The following is a 21,253-nucleotide window of genomic DNA, read 5'->3' as shown; positions in this document are numbered from 1 at the left end:
AGGTAGGACGGGTAATGGGTCAAAGTTTTTTGCATAGGGAGGGTCTTGGGTTTAGCCATACCCGTCCCATTGACATCTCTAATTATAATGTAGATTTTTGAATTTTTTTCTCCAATATTCCTATTTCAAACAACAAATTTCCTTAGTTGTACGACAACATGAAGCTAGTTAACATCACGATTTGTTCAGTATTGAATGTGTTACAAAATGTAAATGAAAACGACGCAATTTCAGCTGCAATTCAATGGATCACCAAGTAAAAGTCTATATAACAGATGCTTGTGCAAACCAGTATAGTTATTCAGTCAATCCAAACACAATATGGAGAGACCTTTTTTACATACATCATATATTGCCGTAGCCACTAGAATATGAAATGAAAGTACAATTTTCAATAGGATCTGATCTATACAAAACTCAAATGACAAAACGGGATGGATATTAACTTGCCTGAAGTACTTACAGGCATGATACTTCCACTTGGTAAATCTTAATTCGCGTCATCTGGACTGTTCGAGAAGCCGTAAAAGACTTGGTTTATCTCCCTGGAGTTGGGGAAAACCTTAAACGATCTCTTTTTCTATTTAAGATTCGATCCTTTGGGGACGATGTTCTTGTCACCCCTGCCTGACGCATGAGCTCTGAAATAGAAAAATCAAACAGCTTCGCATTACAAAATCCTGAAGTAAAAAGTCATGCCTCCTCCATGAACCTCATCAAAATATTAAGACGAAGATGGAACAAACCTTGACATCTGACATACAAGTAAATGTGGACGCAGTTTTGAATTCTCAAAAATTACAGAGTGGTGACGAGAGTTACTCAGAAATTTTACATGTGTGTGCATGTGTTTGGATTTAACCGTTCCAAAAATTATGTATCATGAAAAGATGCATTTTCAACATTAGTTTTTTGCTAAATTTCCTTGCTATCTAAACAGCTTTCTGTGTTTGTCTGAAGTAGCATACTTGCATCCAAAAGTACCCACAGCAGCTCTACCAATCCCAAGATAAGGATACCTGCCGAAGGCTTTACGTGAACACAAGAACTCATTCAAGAAAGCAACATGTATTTTGTTCCGTTAAACATGATTAAACCCAGTTCCTAGAAAAAGTTATTACCTAAAAAATCATACTGCTCGGAGCTAATTAAAATATGGATGCCCCAAGGAAAGACAAATCATAATCCCCAGAGTCACACTTAAAAGGGGATTTGAAAGTCCAAATTATACATAGAAAAACTCATAGAACTTGCCTCTGGTCCTCTCGAGCTCTTCATCAAGTTCTTCTTTCCATTTCCTCTGTCTGTCGATAAACTCGGAGCTACTGGCAAAACAATATTCAGTTTCATTTAATGGAGTCATTCAAAATTTTATGATGCAAGGATAATCACCTACCTAGGACTAAGTGGCTCTCGGTGAGATTCATGAAGCTCCTTAACATCCTGACAAGCTTGAAAGTTTACGTCAACAGCATTTGATACTCGTCTGGAACAACTCCCAGGACTTGAGCTGCAATCGGCATCGATGGCAGTAGACAGTCTTCTGCTACCAAGCCTACTAGGCGACCTACTTTTTGGCGGAAGATTGTAATTATTTGAAACGTTTTCCTTGTTCCCAACCCCAACTGGACTTGGAGGACCAGCAACATTCAAGGATTTATAGAATTCATATAGAGGAGTTTGCAGCTTTTTCAATTCTAAAGCCTAAAAGAATTAGTGAAATATTACATACATACAATGGAAATAATAGAGGAATAAAGATGAAACTGTAACTTTTTTCTTTGGAAAGCTGAAATCTTTTCTACGAAAGATGCATAAATTCCGAGATGATGCTTTTGAATGTGAAATGACAAGATCTTTCTGAACACAAACAAAAAAGAGATATCGAGTCTACCTTTACATCAAGAAATTCTCTAATCTTTGATTCAGTTACTTCATCTTCATCTTCAGCTCCTGAATGCCCTGGGAATGTAAAGCCATGATCCACCATACCTGAAGCTAAAGATCTATTTAGAGGATCAACTATTTGACTGGAATACAACCCTGCTCCGCTGTTATTCAACTCTGAATTCTCATCAAACTTGCATGTCAAATCATCAGTAGGCTCACACATAGGATTGAAACTCTGTAAAATTAAAAAATTTGCCTTTGGCTGAGAATGAAGATTGCTTTATTTAAGGAAGACAATGAGATTTGCAAAGACCATGCAGTCTACTCCTTACCTGATTACAATCACTGAGGGAGTAATGTAGACGTGCATTTTGTTGGTGCACCAAGTGCGACAACATCTTCATCATCGAATCTGCACAAGTCATCATCAAAGTTTGTTGGTTGCCAAAGGGATCCTCTGTCTGATAACAGATCTGAATTAACAGCTAAGCATTTGACACTGCCACCAAAGTCACCAATATCCTTCAGCCCGTTGCAGGTCATTTTTCGCTCGAGGCTCATTCTGCAGAATGGATAAAATCTCAAGATTTGAAACAACTGATTCAATCAGATTGAAAACGGATATGCTTACGTCTTCTCAGTGCCAACCTTATTTGCTCCCATCCGCATTCCATCCTGGTACAGATAATTAAACTGGTAAAGATACTGCCTATAGAACTGAAACAGAGATCACTATAAGTGCCTTGGCTTACCATAATCGAAGTGCGTAGAACAAGATAAGATTCTCGGCATTCTCCAGTAACAAATGGATGCTGACGACAACAAGAAATGGAAAATATAATATCAGTAAAATATCATGCATAACTCTTCTAGAAAATATGAAAACATTGTGGCAAGACAACATCAAATGCAGTCAGACATTTCATATAATAGTCATTTATGCTATAGCAAATATGAGAGATCAATTTGCACCACCTTTAACAACTCCGATGCAGTAGGTCTCAAGTCTGGCTCCCTGCAATAGTTTGTGAAGTCAGATTGTTGGGTGAGAAAGAGGTGAAGAAAAACATATAGAAGTATTCAAAGTTATTAGGTATTCTTTGAGCACAAAGACTCTACTGTGTAGATAGCTACTTTAACAGCTCAATGGAATATGATATCAGACAAATAAATGAGATATAATAGAAAACACACTTTTGTAAACATTTTAACAAGAAGGCTTTTGCCTCAGTGGAAAGAAGCTCTGGTATTGGTGGATGTGATTTTGTAGTCCCAACGTAAAAAAGAGCAGCAGCCTAAAACGAAGCCAACCAAAATTAATTAATCACGATAAGTAAGAACTAAAATAGACAATCCTGAATCTAGTAAATTCATAAAGATATTAAAAATTGAGTACCTCCTCCTTATACTGCTGGCTCCAAGGAGCCTTTCCGGTAGCCATTTCAATAACTGTGCATCCGACACTCCAAATATCCGCAGAGCTGTTGATTTTTTTTCAAACAAAGAAAGTCACAAGAATATTGGTTGAATTCAAGTGGGAAGCACATGGCTGAAAAATGAAGTACATATGTTTCTTTTTTAATGGGGTAGGAATAGTTAGAGAACCACGACTGGAAATTGAAGAATACAATTCAACATGTTGAAAGGAACAAAACATTAGGTAGCTACACTAGATGGTTTACAACAAAACTTCCAAGCTATACTTCAACTAGTTACAAGAAAAATACTTTTAGTCGACACTGATTTAGCTTTAACAAGTTTTACTTTAATTTTTATCATCAAGCTTTTAGGTGCTGATGTGGCCAAAATCGAGCATATATGTGTGTGTGTGTGTGTTTGTACAAACCTATCCAGTGCCATGAGTTAACAAGTTTTCTTACAGATATATTATCTATATTAACTTAATTAAATCAAAACAGTCTAAGAAAAATTAGTGCTTTGAACGACAAGCTTTTTGGAACTTACTAGATACTGGAGGTGTAGTAGAAAACATAAATAGATACAAAACGATCGATCAAAGTAACAATGAATTTTGTTCCATAAATAACTTATTCTAGCAAGTAAAAACAGGTTCAAATTATTCTAGGTAGAAGAACTAAGCTGCGCGACTCACTAGCTATGACCACTTTGCACAATAACTTCAGGAGCCATCCAATATGGAGTACCTTTCATTGATTTGAAACCAGTTAGAGTAGCCTGGAGCAGATTTCCATAAGGAGTCAGTGTTCATTGAGGGAATCAAAATTGTTACAAATGCAAAGAGAAACATACCAATGCTTCAACTTTCTTGGATGCTCCAAAATCAGCCAGTTTAATGCACCCCTTATTATCAACAAGAATATTCGCACCCTAGGAGGAATTCAAATTATCATTTAATGATGACTGGAAATCACGAGAATCATAGGAAGGCGGAATAATTACCTTGATGTCCCGGTGCATAATTTTATTCTCATGAAGATACTCTAGTCCTATCAGCAATTGTTTTGTGTACATTCTAATCACCTGGAAGGCAAATTCAAATACAAGTTTAGAAGTTTAAATACTACCAATATACCATTCCAGAACAACAGCTGTTTTTTCATAGCCTCATTTCTGTTTAGTACATTTGATAATTTATTGGCTTTCAAGAAGTTCCAATATACAAACCCAAAAGATCCATTTTGCAGACATTAAAACTTATGGAATTGAAAATTTTCATCTGGAAGGATTAGATGCAATATCAAGGAATTTTTATCCATCTCCACTTTCTGAATAAGATTAAGTGTAACCACTCACAGATTCTGGAAAAGAACCAAATTTTCCCAACAGAGACGATATTGATCCACCAGGCACAAATTCCAATAAAATATTCAGAGAATCCTCCTCTCTAGCAGTTCCCAAGTATCTCTGAACAAATATAAATGTGCTAGTATTAAATATTTGACACCAGGTTCTAATGGATCAAACAATAGGAAATTTCAATATGCTCACAACAATGTTTGGGTGAGAGAGATTTTTCAATAGATCAACTTCTTTCTCAAGCTCCCTAATATATTCCTGCCAAATACAAAACACAAAGAAACTGTCAAATGGGGTTATAAAAGCATAAGTATCATATACTGAAGAAAGATAAATCAGCTCAAACCAATGTCCTTACTTGAGTTTTCTTCGAAGCGTTGTTATTCCCAATTGCAAACTGCATCCAAGCAGCGGAAGAACAAATAAAGAAACCCGTAAATTAGTACATTATACTCACATCTATTGAGTAAAGACCATCAACAAACTAATACAGAAAATTAATTGAGATGATTGAAACAAAAAATACCTCTTTAACAGCGAGCAATTCGCCAGAAGCTATATTCATCCCCATGTATACCCTCCCAAATGCACCGCAACCAATTAACTCCCCTTTCCTCCAACGGATCTGCGGCGGCTGTTCAACATCCTTCTTCTTCACCACCGAGTCCTCGCATCTTTTACCTTTTTCTTTCAATGGGGAAGCTTCCCTAACTTTATTCACACGAGGAGACTCTATTGTGGATCCTTCCATTGGCGGCAGTACCATATCCTCCTCCATCAGCGCCGCCCTCGAGATCTTTCTCGGAGGCGTCGAAATTGGTGGCAGCGCATGGACTGGAGGCTTCCCAAACAACCCAATTCTTGATTTCCGTATGCTCGACCCAATTTTCTCAACGAATCCAACGGTCTCCTCGTCCGATGGTTTGAACACCAGGGATCGGCGTACGGAGCCCATGAAATCTTTCATCTTTGACGTTCGTGGAGCGTACTTTACTGAAAATTTATGGGATTCCCGATATATAATTCCAGGGCTTGTTCATTAGAGTAAAAACTGAGAAGAGAGTGGCATCAAGAAGAGGGAAGAAAGGATTTGAAAACAAACGAATTGAAGAACACAAGCCTTACCTATTTACTTTATTTCCCCGAGAAATTTGAAAGTCTTTGAGAAAGTAGCCGTTGTGATTTGTAAAATAATAATTATAATATTTTTATTATAATTATATACAGAAGCCTACGCCCTTATTCGCCTTTTCATATCAGCCACAAATTATTGTAAAATAATTTTACAATAATAATCTCCTGCAGATTTTGTTTTGCTAACAATTTTGTGTAAATCAGAGATACTATATTAAATTTCAGAATTCTAACGATGATTTTTTATAATAATTATTGACAGTTGATTAAAATATTATTTTTCATAGAATACATTTTTGTTAATTTTAAAATTTATTATGTTGTGAAAAAGTAAAAATTTATGGTAAAAAGAAAAAATCTCAAACTCTCAAAATTTACCAAACTACACACTTTATAATATTTTTCTCTCTACTCAATTGTGAATTTCTTCACAAATTTTGAGGCTATTTATAGAATTTCTTTACAAATAATCCAAAAATAAAATACATCATTACCTACATCACCACACACTAATTTTCAATATTTACAACTCTTATTTTCAACATTCAAATATTCAATACACACATTTATATATTATTTTTCAACACTCCCCCTTGTGATGATGATCATAATGATTGTATTCATTACGTGTTTTTATACTGCCTCGTTAAAAACTTACTAGGAAAAAGCTATTGGTATAAAAACCATAGTAAGGGAAAAAAGAGTGCAGTCACGTAAACTCCCCCTCATGTTGACATGAACAATTCTTCACTAATTTTGTAGATTGTGCATCCCAATATTATATATGTGCTTTCTGAATATTGTCATAAGAAGTGCCTTTGTGAAGAGATCTGATGAGTTTTCACTTGATTGAATGTGAAGAACATTAATACATTTATTCTTCTCAAGCTCCTTCGTGAATGCAAAAAACTTAGGAGGAATATGTTTAGTTCTATCGCTTTTTATGTATCCTTCTTTCATTTGAGCAACACATGCAGTATTATCTTCATATAGTATCACAGGCTTCTCGTCGAATGATAATCCGCATGAGATTTGTATATGTTGGGTCATTGATTTTAACCACACACATTCACGACTTGCTTCATGTAGTGCAATAATCTCGGCATGATTTGATGAAGTTGTTACGAGCATTTGTTTCTGTTAACGCCAAGAAATTGTAGTGCCTCCACGAGTAAATACGTATCCAGTTTGGAAACGTGCCTTGTGTGGATCAAATAAGTATCCAGCATCGGCATAACCAATTATACTTGGATTAGCATCTTTTGAATATAAAAGTCCAAAGTCTGTCGTTCCTCGTAGATAACGCAATATATGTTTAATTCCGTTCCAGTGTCTCTTTGTTGGATATGTGCTAAATATTGCCAACAAATTTACGACAAAAGATATATCAGGCTTTGTACAATTTGTAAGATACATAAGGGCACCGATAGCACTTAGATATGGTACTTCTGGACCAAGAATATCTTCATCATCTTCACATTGTCGGAATTGATCCTTTTCTATGTTTAATGATCTAGCAACCATTGGAGTACTTAAAAGATTTGATTTATCCATATTAAAACGTTAAAGGATCTTTTCTGTATAATTTGTCTGGTGAACAAACATTCCACATTCTTTTTGTTCAATTTGTAAACTCAGACAATACTTGGTTTGTCCAAGATCATTCATTTCAAATTCTTCCTTCAAGTATGACACAACTTCTTGAATTTCCGTATTCGTTTCAATGATGTTTAAATCATCAACATATACAGCAATAATTACGCATCCGGATGTTGTTTTCTTAATAAAAACACAAGGGAATATTGAGTTATTTACATATCCCTTTTTCATCAAATGATCACTTAGTCGATTATACCACATTCGACCGGATTGTTTTAACCCATATAGTGATCTTTGTAATTTCACAGAATAACATTCTCTGGGTTTTGAACTTTGTGCTTCAGGCATCTTAAATCCTTCAGAGATTTTCATATATATATATTACTATCATGTTATTCATATAAGTAAGCTGTAACAACATCAATAAGACGCATTTATAAATTTTCAGATATCACCAAGCTAATCAAATACCGAAACGTAATTGCATCCATCACGGGAGAATACGTTTCTTCATAATCAATTCCAGGCCTTTGAGAAAAACCTTGTGCAACAAGTCGAGCTTTAAATCTTACTATTTCATTTTTCTCATTTCGCTTTCGAATAAAAACCCATTTGTATCCAACAGGTTTTACACCTTCAGGTGTAAGGACTATAGGTCCTAAAACATTACGTTTATTTAGCGAATCCAATTCAACATGGATGGCTTCTTTCCATTTTATCCAATCCTACCGATTTTTACATTCACCAAAAGATTTGGTTCATGATCTTCATTATCATTTATGATGTCGATTGCCACATTATAAGAAAATATATCATCGATTTCTTCTATATCTTTTCGGTTCCATATTTTCCAGTATTAATATAATTGATAGAGATTTCATTATTCTCGTCAGTTTGTGGTTCTGACAGAATATTTTCATCATCATGTGTTTCTTCAGGAACAACATTCTCTATTTTGTGATACATTCTCTATTTTGTGATCATCATATGTTTTTTCAGGAACATCATTCTCTATTTTGTGATAATTGTGTTTATCTATGAATTTTCTTTTTCGAGGATTTTTATCCTTGGAACCGACTGGCCTTCCACGCTTCAGGCGTTTTACGACATCATGACTTTGTTCAATTTGTTTCCTTGGAATTTCAATTCGAGCAGGAGCATTTACATCATGTATATATGATTTATTTACCCTTTTTGCATCTGTAAATGCATCTGGTAATTGATTTGCTATTTTTTGTAAGTGCACAATTTGCTGTACATCTTTTTCACATTGTTGTGTTCTTGGATCCAGATGTAACAATGATGATACATACCATGTAATTTCTTTTTCGGTATGTTTCTTGTCTCCCCTAACATTGGGAAGATTTCCTCATTAAAATGACAATCAGCAAAACGTGCTGTGAAAACGTCGCCTATCTGAGGTTCAAGATATCGAATGATTGATGGACTATCATAACCGATATAAATTCCAACCTTTCTTTGAGGTCTCATTTTCTTTCGTTGTGGTGGTGCAATAGGCACATACACCATACATCCAAAAATTCTCAAATGAGAAATGTCTGATTCTTTACCAAATGCAAGCTGCAATGGGGATTATTTATGATATGCACTTGGTCTGATGCGAGTTAATGAAGCAGCATGTAAAATTGCATGTCCCCATATAGAAATAGGGAGCTTTGTTTTCATAATCATTAGTCTAGCAATCATTTGCAGACGTTTAATCAATGATTCAGCCAATCCATTCTGTGTATGTACATGAGCAACTGGATGCTCAACCATGATTCCCATATACATACAATAATCATTGAAAGTCTGGGAAGTAAATTCACCAGCATTATCAAGTCTAATTTTCTTGATTGCATAATCGGGAAATTGATTCCTCAATTTTATTATTTGAGCAAGTAATCTTGCAAATGCAACATTTTGAGTTGACAATAAACATACATGTGACCATCTGCTGGAGGCATCAATCAATACCATAATGTATCTGAATGGTCCACATGGTGGATGGATTGGTCCACAAATATCACCTCGAATACGTTCAAGAAACATTGGTGATTCAGTTTGAATTTTGACTGATGACGGTCTTATAATAAGTTTTCTAAGAGAACATGCTTTACATTGAAACTTATTATTCTGAAAGATCTTCTGGTCTTTCAGCGGATGACCTTGTGTATTTTTTCTATAATTCTTTGCATCATTGTTGAACCAGGATGTCCCAATCGATCATGCCAATTGGTTAATATTGAAGAATTATCGACTACCATGTTTGATTCAATGAGACTTATATGTGTATAATGCAATCCAGTAGGGAGCATTGGTAGTTTTTCAATAACATATTTCTTTCCTGATTTATATGTCATAAGACACGTATATTTCTCATTCCCTTCATTCATTTTTTGAGTATCATACCCATGGGAATATATATCATTAAAACTCAACAAATTTCTTTTCGATTGTGGTGAATATAAAGCATCATTGATAAAAAAAAAATTTGTACCATTAGGTAACAAAAATTGTGCTTTACCACATCCTTTAATCAAGTCTACATGACCTGATATTGTATTCACCGTTGTTTTTGTTGGTTTTAGTTCCAAGAAATATCTTTTATCTCGGAGGATAGTGTGCGTTGTACCACTATCGGGTATGCAAACTTCAGCTTTGCTCATAGCATTTTCCATATTTGAACTTCAAAAAAAAATGCAGTGAAATAAAATTACTAACAATACATTTATAAAAATAAAATACAATACAATATATATGTAAAACAAATATGGCACACGACAGAAGTACATGGAAAAATAAAGTATTTTACATATTTATTCCACCAGCAAATTGATCATTGTCTGTGAAATCAATCAGAAAATCTCCGGCATCAAAATGAGTTGAATCACTCAAAGGTTCACTCTGTTCAGTGAAGTTGTTATCTTTTTCATTCCCCTTTATTGATTCTTTATATAGTTTATAAAGGTGCTCAGGGGCTCGATAAATACGGGACCAATGTTCTGGAGTACCACATCTAAAACAAGAACTTTCAAATCTTTTTGAGTGATTCTCATTAACACTCATATTCTCATGATGTCTTTTCGGTGGATGGTTTGAGACGCTCTTTTGAGATGAGTTATAAAAATAACTATCTCAATTATTTTCAAAGCCACGGCCGCGTCCACGATCACTTCCACATCCACGTCCACGACCACGACCTCGATTTCGTCCTCGACCAAAATCTTGTCTATAACTTTGATTTTGGTTTCCAGATTTAAATTCATTTTTGTTTACGACATTTACTTCAGAAAATGTCGTTGAACCAGTGGGTCGTGCCTGATGATTTCTCATTAGCAGTTCGTTGTTCTTTTCCGCCACAAGAAGACATGCAACGAGTTCAGAATATCTCGCAAATCCACGCACTCTATATTGTTGTTGTAGAGTTATATTCGATGCGTGAAAAGTGGAAAATGTTTTTTCGAGATATTCGATGCGTGAAAAGTGGAAAATGTTTTTTCAAGCATTTCCATTTCAGTAATCTCATGCCCACAGAATTTCAATTGCGAGATTATTCTATAAATCGCCGAGTTATAATCACTGACTTTTTTAAAATCTTGGAATCTCAGCGTATTTCATTCATCCCGGGCGGTCGGAAGTATAACCTCCTTTATATGTTCGAATCTTTCTTTTAATCCCTTCCACAAAGCCATGTGATCTTTTTCAATTAGATATTCACATTTCAATCCCTCGTCGAGATGTCTATGCAAAATATCATGGTTTTTGCCTTTTCTTGAGATGTCGTTATGTCATTTTCTTTTATGGTCTCATTTAGACCCAATGACTCAAGATGTATTTCTACATCGATACATCTTGAGTCCATGGCATATAATTTTTTCCCTTGATATCAAGAGCAATGAATTCGAGCTTTGCCAAGTTTGACATGGTGGTACTAAAAAAATTACGATACATTTTATTAGTTAATAAATATTGCAATACAAAGTAATGGATAAAAAACAAGTACAAGCATTTGTAAAAATAAAGAAAACACAAGAGGATGATATTCTCCGATAAATAAAAGACTCGTGAGTATGATAACCAAAATAATTAAAAATAACCTTGAGAAAGTCATCTTCTTTTTTCTTCGAAAAATTTAATGAAGAATAATTTTTAGAGAAGAAGAGAAAGTTGGAGTGATTGAAAGAGTTTGTGATATCATATTTATAGGGCAAAAACTATCTGTTTTGTTAACGTTTATGACCGTTGGTATATAAAAAAATAAATGTATGTATTTGTATAATTTTATGGTAATAATATGATGCATATAATATTAGTTATGTTTAAATAATTATGTATATCATATCACATTATTATAATGCGGTGTCACAAGTTATTTTATTTAAAAACCTTATAGGCTTTTATACTTGGCGTATCCCTTACCAGGAGTGTGGGATGTCGTCTTAACATCCTCCCAAGATTTATAACAAGTTTTTGAAAAAATTATTTTTATTATATAATAACATTATATTATATATTAAATATATACACAATAAATAAACAGTAAAATAAATATTATTACTTTTGTTACCTTTTTCTTCTGTTTGGAGCTTGGAAAAGTATGGAGGACTTTTAGAGCTTCGTGCTGATAACGTGTTGTGAGAAAGTAAAAATTTATTGTAAAAAGAAAAAATCTCAAACTCTCAAAATTTACCAAACTACACACTTTATAATATTTTTTTTTATCTCTACTCAATTGTGAATTTCTTCACAAATGGTGAGGCTATTTATAGAATTTCTTTACAAATAATCCAAAAATAAAATACATCATTACCTACATCATAACACACTAATTTTCAATATTTACAACTCTTATTTTCAACATTCAAATATTCAACATTCAAATATTCAATTCACACATTTTATATATTATTTTTCAACATATTATACTTTTAACTATTGTTTATTTTTAGATAAAACATAGTATTTTATCTCTATTTTTTTTTTACTATGTTCAACAATGACAAGATTAAATAATATGATGTAAATTTGGTTATGTTTTTAAAATGCAAATATATTTTCTATGAAATACGTATTCATATTATGCTAGAATATGCTAACAGTTATTTTACCTGGTGTTTTGATTTTTTGTTTTTATTTCAATGTTTGAAATATCATATATGAGATAATAGTGTAATATACTAAAATTGAATTCAATATAAATGATTTGATTAATGTGAAATGAAGAGTATGTCTCTTGTGAGATGCTCTCACAAATCTTTATTTGTGAGACGGGTCAACCATACCAATATTCACATTAAAAAGTAATATTCTTAGCATATAAAGTAATATTTTTTCATGGATGACCCAAATAAGAGATCTGTCTCACAAAATAAAATCTGTGAGACTGTCTCACACAAGTTTTTGCCGAAATGAAATGAAATATTATATTTAAATTTTTTTGAATAAGATGGTGAGGACCATGCATAAAGTACTTCTTTTGTTAGACAGTTTAACAGATCTTTTCGTGATTGAATATTTGATAAGTTTGATTTTTGGATGAACAAAAGCAAAAAAAAATTAAATTGAGAGAAAAATCGTATAAAACTTCAATAATAATCATTCTAAAGCTTACAAATTTTGTTTGTATGTAAAAATATACTAAAAATCACAAGTTAGGATTTTCATGTTGAATTTTGCACTGCTGGGCGCTGGGAGGGGATTTTTGGCCGCTGGATTGCGCTGGTCTCTTAAAGGGGTGCGTTGGGGCGGTTATTTTTGGCTGGTAGGGCGCGTTGGTGCGGAAAATTTCGGTCGCTGGGGCACGTCTGTCTCAGCCCTGGCGCGTTGGGGCGGGTAGAAATAGCCGCTAAAGTGCGCCTATCTCGGCCTTGACGCTCTTTCATTGGTCGTTTAACACTTGAATGACATTATAATGACATCAAACTTGATTGACATGTTCTTGATAACTTGCCATGAATCATTAAATAGATTCCTTGAACTACTTACAGTTGTATTAAGATTCTCCATTAGGGCTCTTGTTTAACTATAACTCCAACTAGTTACGGTTGTATCACGATCCTCCAATCCTATTATTCAAATAATCCATGATCGTGGTTTTATCATAATTTCGATCGATGATCAGACATCACCGATGTGACAAGGGTACAAACTCGTTATAATGATGCAAAGATATTAAAAGTTTCTACTGATTCATAAAAATGTAAATATCATCAAATGCCTAAACTACTGTTTTAAAATAACTTCAATATAATATTCGAAATCCTGTCAAATCCTCAACATGTAAAACGATGCGAAACCTAAAATATAATTATCAACCCTGACTCAAAAACATAAAGTGCGAAAAAATGCAAGGTCCTCGGGTCAACGTGCACACACCCAGCTCTGCTTACTCAGTCTTCAACGCCTCCAATCTCCACAACATTATGCTCACCTTCATTATTCATATCTAGTGATTTTAAAACTCAACACATCTGATCCGTTATAACAAGTATATATACATAATATGCAACAGTGAAAAGTACCGTAATTAACATACATTTCATGAATTTAAAAGCATTAACTTAGACATAGCATATCCAAACATAACGTGTCCATCACATATCTCATCATATCAGGATATATGTGTTCATTTTCTTTATTTGAATTCAGATAATTAGTTGTGACTTTCGTATCAGATCTTGTCGATGGATCCATCTCCGTATAACTGCGGTAACCTGACGACGGGAAGATCAGCGACAATATTACCCATCCACTGAGCCTTGGCCTTACATGTTCGTTTTCGTATTAATCACAACCAACTCACATCCTTAAGAACATATCATCATATTTATCACTTGTAAAAATCAAGCATGTACGTAAATTTCTTTAAAATCAAGTATGCAACATATTTTTCGTATTTTTATAAAAATTCATGTTCGTGATTACATGTACATTTAAAACATGTCAATTTGTGATCAGGGCGCTGCCAGGACTGCTATCTCGACCCGTGTGGAAAATGACCATTTTGCCCTGGAGACCCTAATTGACCATTTTACCCCTGAACATCAAAATCTCGACCCGAAGCCAACCAACATTATTGAAACACCTCAGATCATATTTATAATAATTTCCTAGGCGTAAAATCGAGCCCATTCAATAGCTTATACGATTCGTTTAAAACTTGTACCAGGGTCCCGGTTTTAACCCGAATCAACCCGAAACTCAACCAAACTGATGTGATCAGTTAGGGGATCATCTTTGAGCTACAATAGCTCGGTTCTTGGAATATTGAACACCGATGAATTAAATCGAGTTTGGTTTTCAAATCAAGTAGAAGACACTCGAAATAATCTTTCGTAGTAAACGATTAAATATTTTGTAAAGCATTTGAAATATATGCAAGTTAAATGAGTAAAAAATATTTTGGTTGAAGCATTTTATCAAACACTTTGTATGCAATATTTTGTATTTGAAGAACACATAAAATGCTTCAACAATGCATCCTTAAAAATAATGGAAATGATAAGTAAATACAATAAAAAAAATAGACACGAATTTGTTTATGAATGTTCGGAGACTTCAAATGCTCCTACGTTACCTCTTCTTCCCCTTGGAAAGGATTCACTAGAAGACTTTGATTTATACAGCTTAGGACTTACTAACTGAACTCCTAGCTCTCAAGATTGTAGGCAGCAAGCACCTCACAATCAGCATATTGTTTAATGTATCATATGCAAAGACTAAAAACACAATGTTTTACGTCTTTGGGTAAAGACTCACTCAACTAATATTTTAGGTTCGACTCTCTTGTATATGTGTGAGTGATTGTGTGTGAGAAAATTATCCTTTACATTGTACATTTCAAATGTATCCTCACACAAGGGCTTGTGCGAGCAACTAGCTGATTTTTTCATGCTAACTGCCCATCCTTTGAATCCTCCTCAAAAGCTCTTGTTTGATTTTTATTATGTTGTATTTGTAGGCCCCAACAATGCTATATACGTTAGATACAAGAATATGATCGTTTGGAAAGTTTATGTACTGTTTCTGAAATTGCAACGGTCAAATTCGCCTTATTGGACATTTTCCCGACTGGTCAACTCTGGTCAACTAAACTGGTCAGCAGCTGGTTCAGTTGGTCAGCAGTTGGTTCGGTTCAGTTGGTTTGGTTCAGTTGATCAGCAGCTGGTTCGGTTCAGTTGGTCTGGTTCAGTTTCAGCTAGTCAGCTGCTGGTTCAGTTCAGTTTAGTTCAGTTCAGTTCAGTTGGTCAGCTACTGGTTCAGTTCAATTCAGTTCAGCTGGTAAGCAGCTGGTTCAGTTCAATTCAACTAGTGTGATGAAATCAGCCTAGCTGATTTCAGTTTGTACAAAATCAGTAGCTTCATCGTCATTTATCAGCATCTTAAACTTCGATTCAGACTTTGACTTCTGAAGATGATTTGTAGATAATCGTCTTATCTTTCCAACGCATACTGAATTGCTTCATCCCAATAATTGATCTGAAAGATATGACCAAAAATACCGCAACTGCTCATAGCCAACTGATTGTTGTTTTCGTGTAATCAGTTTGGTAATTCAGCGATCAGTTAGACCTAGATAACATCCGATTTTGTCCAATTGACATGAAATACAACTTGTTCCAAATTGAGTTTTCTGATCAGTAAGGATGGCGGATTGTCATTTGAATCATCCAGTTGAGAGATATCATCAAAATACCAAAGCTTTCCAGAAATTGAGTTTGTGTAGAATTCAGTTTCAGTTTGCTTCTTTTTTTAATAACTTCACACTTGAATAAATATGTTAGAAACACAACAAGTTTTGTTAACATCAAAATCAAGATTATGAACATGAAATGTTCCAACACAAACTTCTCCCAACTTAAACCATAACTTGAATCTACATGACCAGCCCTTAAACCGCTGGTTTTATACCACCTAAGACCCTCGAAAAAGACCATATAGTTTCTGGAAAATTCTGCCTTTAGCCGCCACCAAACCCTAGTGCACCTAACCCTCAAATATTCGAACCTAGCCTACACTAGACCGGATCAACCCCGAACCAGACCACCATAGAACAAAGACAAGCCTTGGACCCTCTCTTGGACCAACCAACCTGAAACGTCTACTCATTTTAAAATTCTACTGAATTTTTTTTTAAATAGACGACCGAAAATACACACACATCAACATTTAAATAAGTTAAATATACATTTTAAAAGGTCATTCAACCTCCGAATAAAAATAACTGCAGTTAATTAAATAAGAAAATGAAATCAATCACCTAGTCTAGTGATTTAAAAGAGAGATTTGAACAGATAACAAAAGTCAGATAAATCAACAACGTATAACAAGATTCAAAAACATTTAACCATATTGCTTAAACTCATGTCTCATAAATGTATTATGCGGAAGAAATGCAAGGTCCTCGGGCTTTCACATGCACCTCCAGCTCAGCCTACTCAGTCTTAAACGCCTCCAATCTTTTCAACCGTATGATCACCTGCATCAATCACAATTAATGAGTCTAAAGACTCAACACACCTGAACCGTTATTACAGCAGTGAAAAGTACAGTAATTAAAATACCTTCCATGATCTTAAAATTTTAAACGTGAACATATCGTAACAAGGCATAACGTGTCAAAAAATGTCTCAACATATCATCATATACATGTTCATTTTCTTTAATTGAATTCCGTTCATTAGTTGTGACATTCGTATCAGCTCTATTCGATTGATCTATCTACGTATAACCGTGGTACCCGGTGGTGGGGACATCAACGACAGTATTACCCATAAACTGAACCTTGGCCTTACATGTCATCGTATTATCGTATTTTTATTAGTCACAATCAACTCCTACACTTCAAAACATGTCATCATATTCATCACTTATAAAAATCATATATATATGTAAATTTCCTTAAAATCAAGCGTGCAACATATTTTTCATATTTACATAAAAGTTCATGTTCATGATAACATATACATTAAAAATGTAAAATTTCGTGATCAGGGCACTGACTGCTAACTTGAATCGAGTGCAAAATGATCATTTTGCTCCTGAAAACACTGATTGATCGATTTATCCCTTGACCTCAAAATTCGATCCGGAGCCAACCAAACACCTCAAACACATATTTATAATCATTCCTTAGACGTTAACTCGAGCCCGCATCATAACTTATACAATTCGTTTTAAAACTTGGACCGAGTGAAACATCCACTACTCATTTTCTTAAAAAGTACTAGAATTTTTTTTCCATTTAATTCGGCCAATATATATGCACACACACTTTAAAATACTTTGCACCATTTTTAAAATAAAACAACCAAATATATTCAAAAATTCAAAAGAAAAAATTCAAACATAAAATCTTCAAACCTTTTACCAAACCTAAATTTAGCAATACTTCAAAATAAATCTAACTCTAACATACTGTAATGCACGGTTACTCGTACAAATGATTAATAATGCGTTTACGTCATTTATTATGTTGTTATTTGGTTCATTATGTTTCACGTGTTGATTAAGGTATCAATAGTAAGATTGAATATCATTTATACATTGCCCATGGTGTATTGGGAATGAATATATGTCTAAATAGTGATAGTAAGATGTGTAGGTAAAATAGTGTAATGAAAGTTGGTATGAAACTACAGGAAATGTGATGAAAATATGACAGTTCTTACGGGTTTTAGCATAATGATTTAGATATTGATCCAAATTGTGTGAGGCTAAAAACCATTATAAAGCTAAGATATAATGATACAACTTTCATGTTTTGCGTTTTGTCCAAATCATTGTGGAAGACAAGCCAAAAGCTCCCCGAAGTGTGTCGTGTGTATCATTATTCCTACAATGACACATTTTGGTAGATGGAGCATAACTGTTTACTCCGACCTTTATATGTCATGGGACTAATTGGCAAAGCAAGCCAAGAGATAAGCTACAACTTTCCTGTTTACCACTTTTTCAAATTATGAAAGAAAGAGACGTTTCTGGAGCGATCTTTGATGAACCTGTGCGCAGAGGCAGAATGTGTGGCGCCCGAGCGTCGGTGCACCAAAAATTTAGTGTTTGGACATTATTTTCCACGCTCGAGCGGTTATATTTTACCGCCCGAAAGCCGCTTTGTATAGAATAAGGATAAGTTTCGAATTTCTAAGCTTCTTCACAATTGCACCAGCCTCTTTAACAGCAAAAACACGAGAGAAAAATAAGAATTCTTCCTCCAAATGCTCTTTTCTTCATCTTCTTCCTCATCTTGAAGATAAAATCTCATTCTCCATCACAAGAATATCCTAGGGTGGCAAGTATTCAGCTCTTTCATGGTTGTTTAACCTAGCATAGACATAGTGACTGAATTATTGATATGTTTGACAGCATAGGAGCGAGAAACATCACCTCAAACATCTATTCTTACGCTTGGATTGTAAGTTGGCATGTTCTTGAAGTAATACATGAGTAATATTATGTATTTCAAATGCTTCCCATTGGTTATTTCTACATATACATTGTTAGTATGTTTATTGATGAAAACATAACACCATATTCTATTGTTATGTATTAAATATGAAAGACATTCATGAATATTGAAGATGAGTGCTATGTCATGAACATGAACATGAAAGAAAAGGAAATTGACTGATTTTTTTATATGATATTTGAGCTACTTGACATCATGGGTAGTTTTAAGTCCACCAAAACTATTGGCCAATATATGTTCATGGGGCGTAGGGTTGTCAAAGGTCCTCCCTGACGTCCAACACAGTAGTAGCTATAATAAAGCAAGCCTAGTAGTACAGGTCAACTAACGAGGCTCAAGTACAAAAATCAACATGAATATATGCTAAGGTATGACATGATTTAAAGAATCATTGTTGATCATAACTTGAAAAGTATGTTCTTTCGATGCATATTGATACGTATAAGTGACAACTTACTGAGTTTTACAAACTCACGTAGCTCATGTATTACAGGATCAGGTAATGAAGATACATAGGATGCCGGTTCGCTAATGGATGCTTGTGACGTGCCTTACCTCGACAAGAACCTAAATGTCTTATTGTATAGCTTCCGCATATGTATTATAATGGATTTTATGTCAAGGTTTGAAACAAGTTTCACAATGTTTATGACTATATGTATAACGATACGATGTATGTTTGGGTATGAAAATATGACTCTACATATGCATTGATGTTATTGCTTGAGTTTGGCTTTTACAAAATGTGGGGACATCATGCCAAAATTTTTATAAACCGTCAAATTGATATCCCTTGTTTGAATTAATTCATAATATAGGTATATCATTCAAATCCTATTTTGACTATAAGTACTAGTATCATTAATCTTGTTAAGTACAGAAGAAGGGTGTTACACTTTACATGGTATCAGATCCCAAGGTTCTTCGACATGGAAGACACTGCACTTCATCCACACATGGGGTACTCGGCAAGTAGGTATCTTTGTATTCCATAGTTTATGTTAAGTTATGTGCTGCTACGTGTCGTACATGTTGGATAAAAGATGATTCCACCTAAATGCAAGGTACATGAAGGAGATTCATCTAAGGGCAAGGCCCCTGTAGCCGAAGGTGAAGGCAGTGTGCCATGATTTTGCTCAGCTGCTACAACAACAAGCAAAAGTCCATGGGGAGCAGATACAACATTTACTTGAAATGTAGTGGACGACACACGAGCAGGCACAAGCACAAGCCATGCTTCCAATACAAGGGCCTGTTCAAACAGATGTCTATGATCATTTTCGACGTATGAATCCTCCTGAATTCATGGGAAGCACCGATCCGGCAGTAGCAGAAGAATGGATTAAATTATTGGAGTCCATCTTCTCCTGCCTCCATATAGAAGATGTTGACAAAGTAACTTGTGCCATCTTTCTGTTAACAAAACATGCAAGAATATGGTGGGAAAGTGCAAAAGTGGCATTACCTGCGAGACCATTGACATGGGACATTTAAGTCCACGTTTTACAACAAATACTTCAACAAAGATGTACGAGCCAAGAAAGCCAGTGATTTCCTCAATTTGAAGCAAGGAACCATGTCAATTAATGAATATATACAACAATTCGAGGCTGGAGTCCAATATGTACCATATATTGCACATGATGACACAAGTAAGGGCGAACATTTAATGCGGGGACTTCGCTCTGAAATTAAAAGAGATGTAAGAATGACGAAATTTGTTACATAGAGGGAGATAGTGGAAAGAACACTTAAGGCAGAACATGATGAACATGACAATGACAGAGACATGCAACAGCGAAGGCAACAGTACTTTCAAAAGAGCCAAGGAACATAACAGGGAAAAAAGACCGATAGCAAAGGTACTCGACCAGAGGAACCCCGTGGTAAGGGTCCCCTTCACGTAAAGTGAAAGGGGATCGGTTACGGTGACCGGAAGCGCAACGGAAGTTTAAAAAATCAAATTTTTCATGTAAATTTTCGGCCACCCCTCATTTCATGTAGCAAATACAAAAACACAACTATGTCATACATAGGGTGTAAGAAAATCGTTACCTATCAACCTCTTGAGGTTGATGATGGCTCCAACCAAGTTGTAAACAACTTGGCTCTTGAATGCAAGACAAATCTACAAGCTCTCCTTGTCCTTGAATCTTTCCTTCAAATTAAGCCCACCACCAACTAGGTAGATCCCCTCAAATTTTGCACTAGAAAAATATGAGGATTTTTCAAAGAGAAGATAGTGTTTTCTCCAACAAATTGAAGAACGCAAAAATGAAGAAAAATGGAGAAAAAAAGCTTGAGAATTTCGGCCATTGCTATGTTGGGAGTGAAGTGGGAAGACTTGTCTTGGTTTGTGAAAAAGTTGAGGCATAAAGTTGC

At 34.7% G+C, this 21,253-nt stretch overlaps 1 protein-coding gene across 1 annotated transcript; it reads right to left on the bottom strand.

Annotated features, from left to right (window-relative positions):
• Positions 1-256: 256 nt before the first annotated feature.
• Positions 257-5,783, bottom strand: LOC140827501 (mitogen-activated protein kinase kinase kinase NPK1-like). Its single transcript, XM_073190176.1, is given in 18 exon segments — positions 257-641; positions 1,255-1,322; positions 1,397-1,704; positions 1,895-2,125; positions 2,223-2,234; positions 2,236-2,452; positions 2,522-2,565; positions 2,643-2,702; positions 2,866-2,905; positions 3,085-3,185; positions 3,287-3,371; positions 4,004-4,086; positions 4,162-4,239; positions 4,312-4,392; positions 4,666-4,776; positions 4,861-4,926; positions 5,027-5,065; positions 5,195-5,783. Coding segments are annotated over 18 exon segments (2,169 nt in total). The 5' UTR covers positions 5,636-5,783; the 3' UTR covers positions 257-537.
• Positions 5,784-21,253: the final 15,470 nt, after the last annotated feature.

This window comes from Primulina eburnea, chromosome 3 (genome assembly GCF_022965805.1).
Source record: "Primulina eburnea isolate SZY01 chromosome 3, ASM2296580v1, whole genome shotgun sequence".
Lineage (NCBI taxonomy): Eukaryota > Viridiplantae > Streptophyta > Magnoliopsida > Lamiales > Gesneriaceae > Primulina > Primulina eburnea.
Note: the sequence above shows the minus strand (reverse complement) of the source record. Positions and strands in the feature narration are given on the sequence as shown.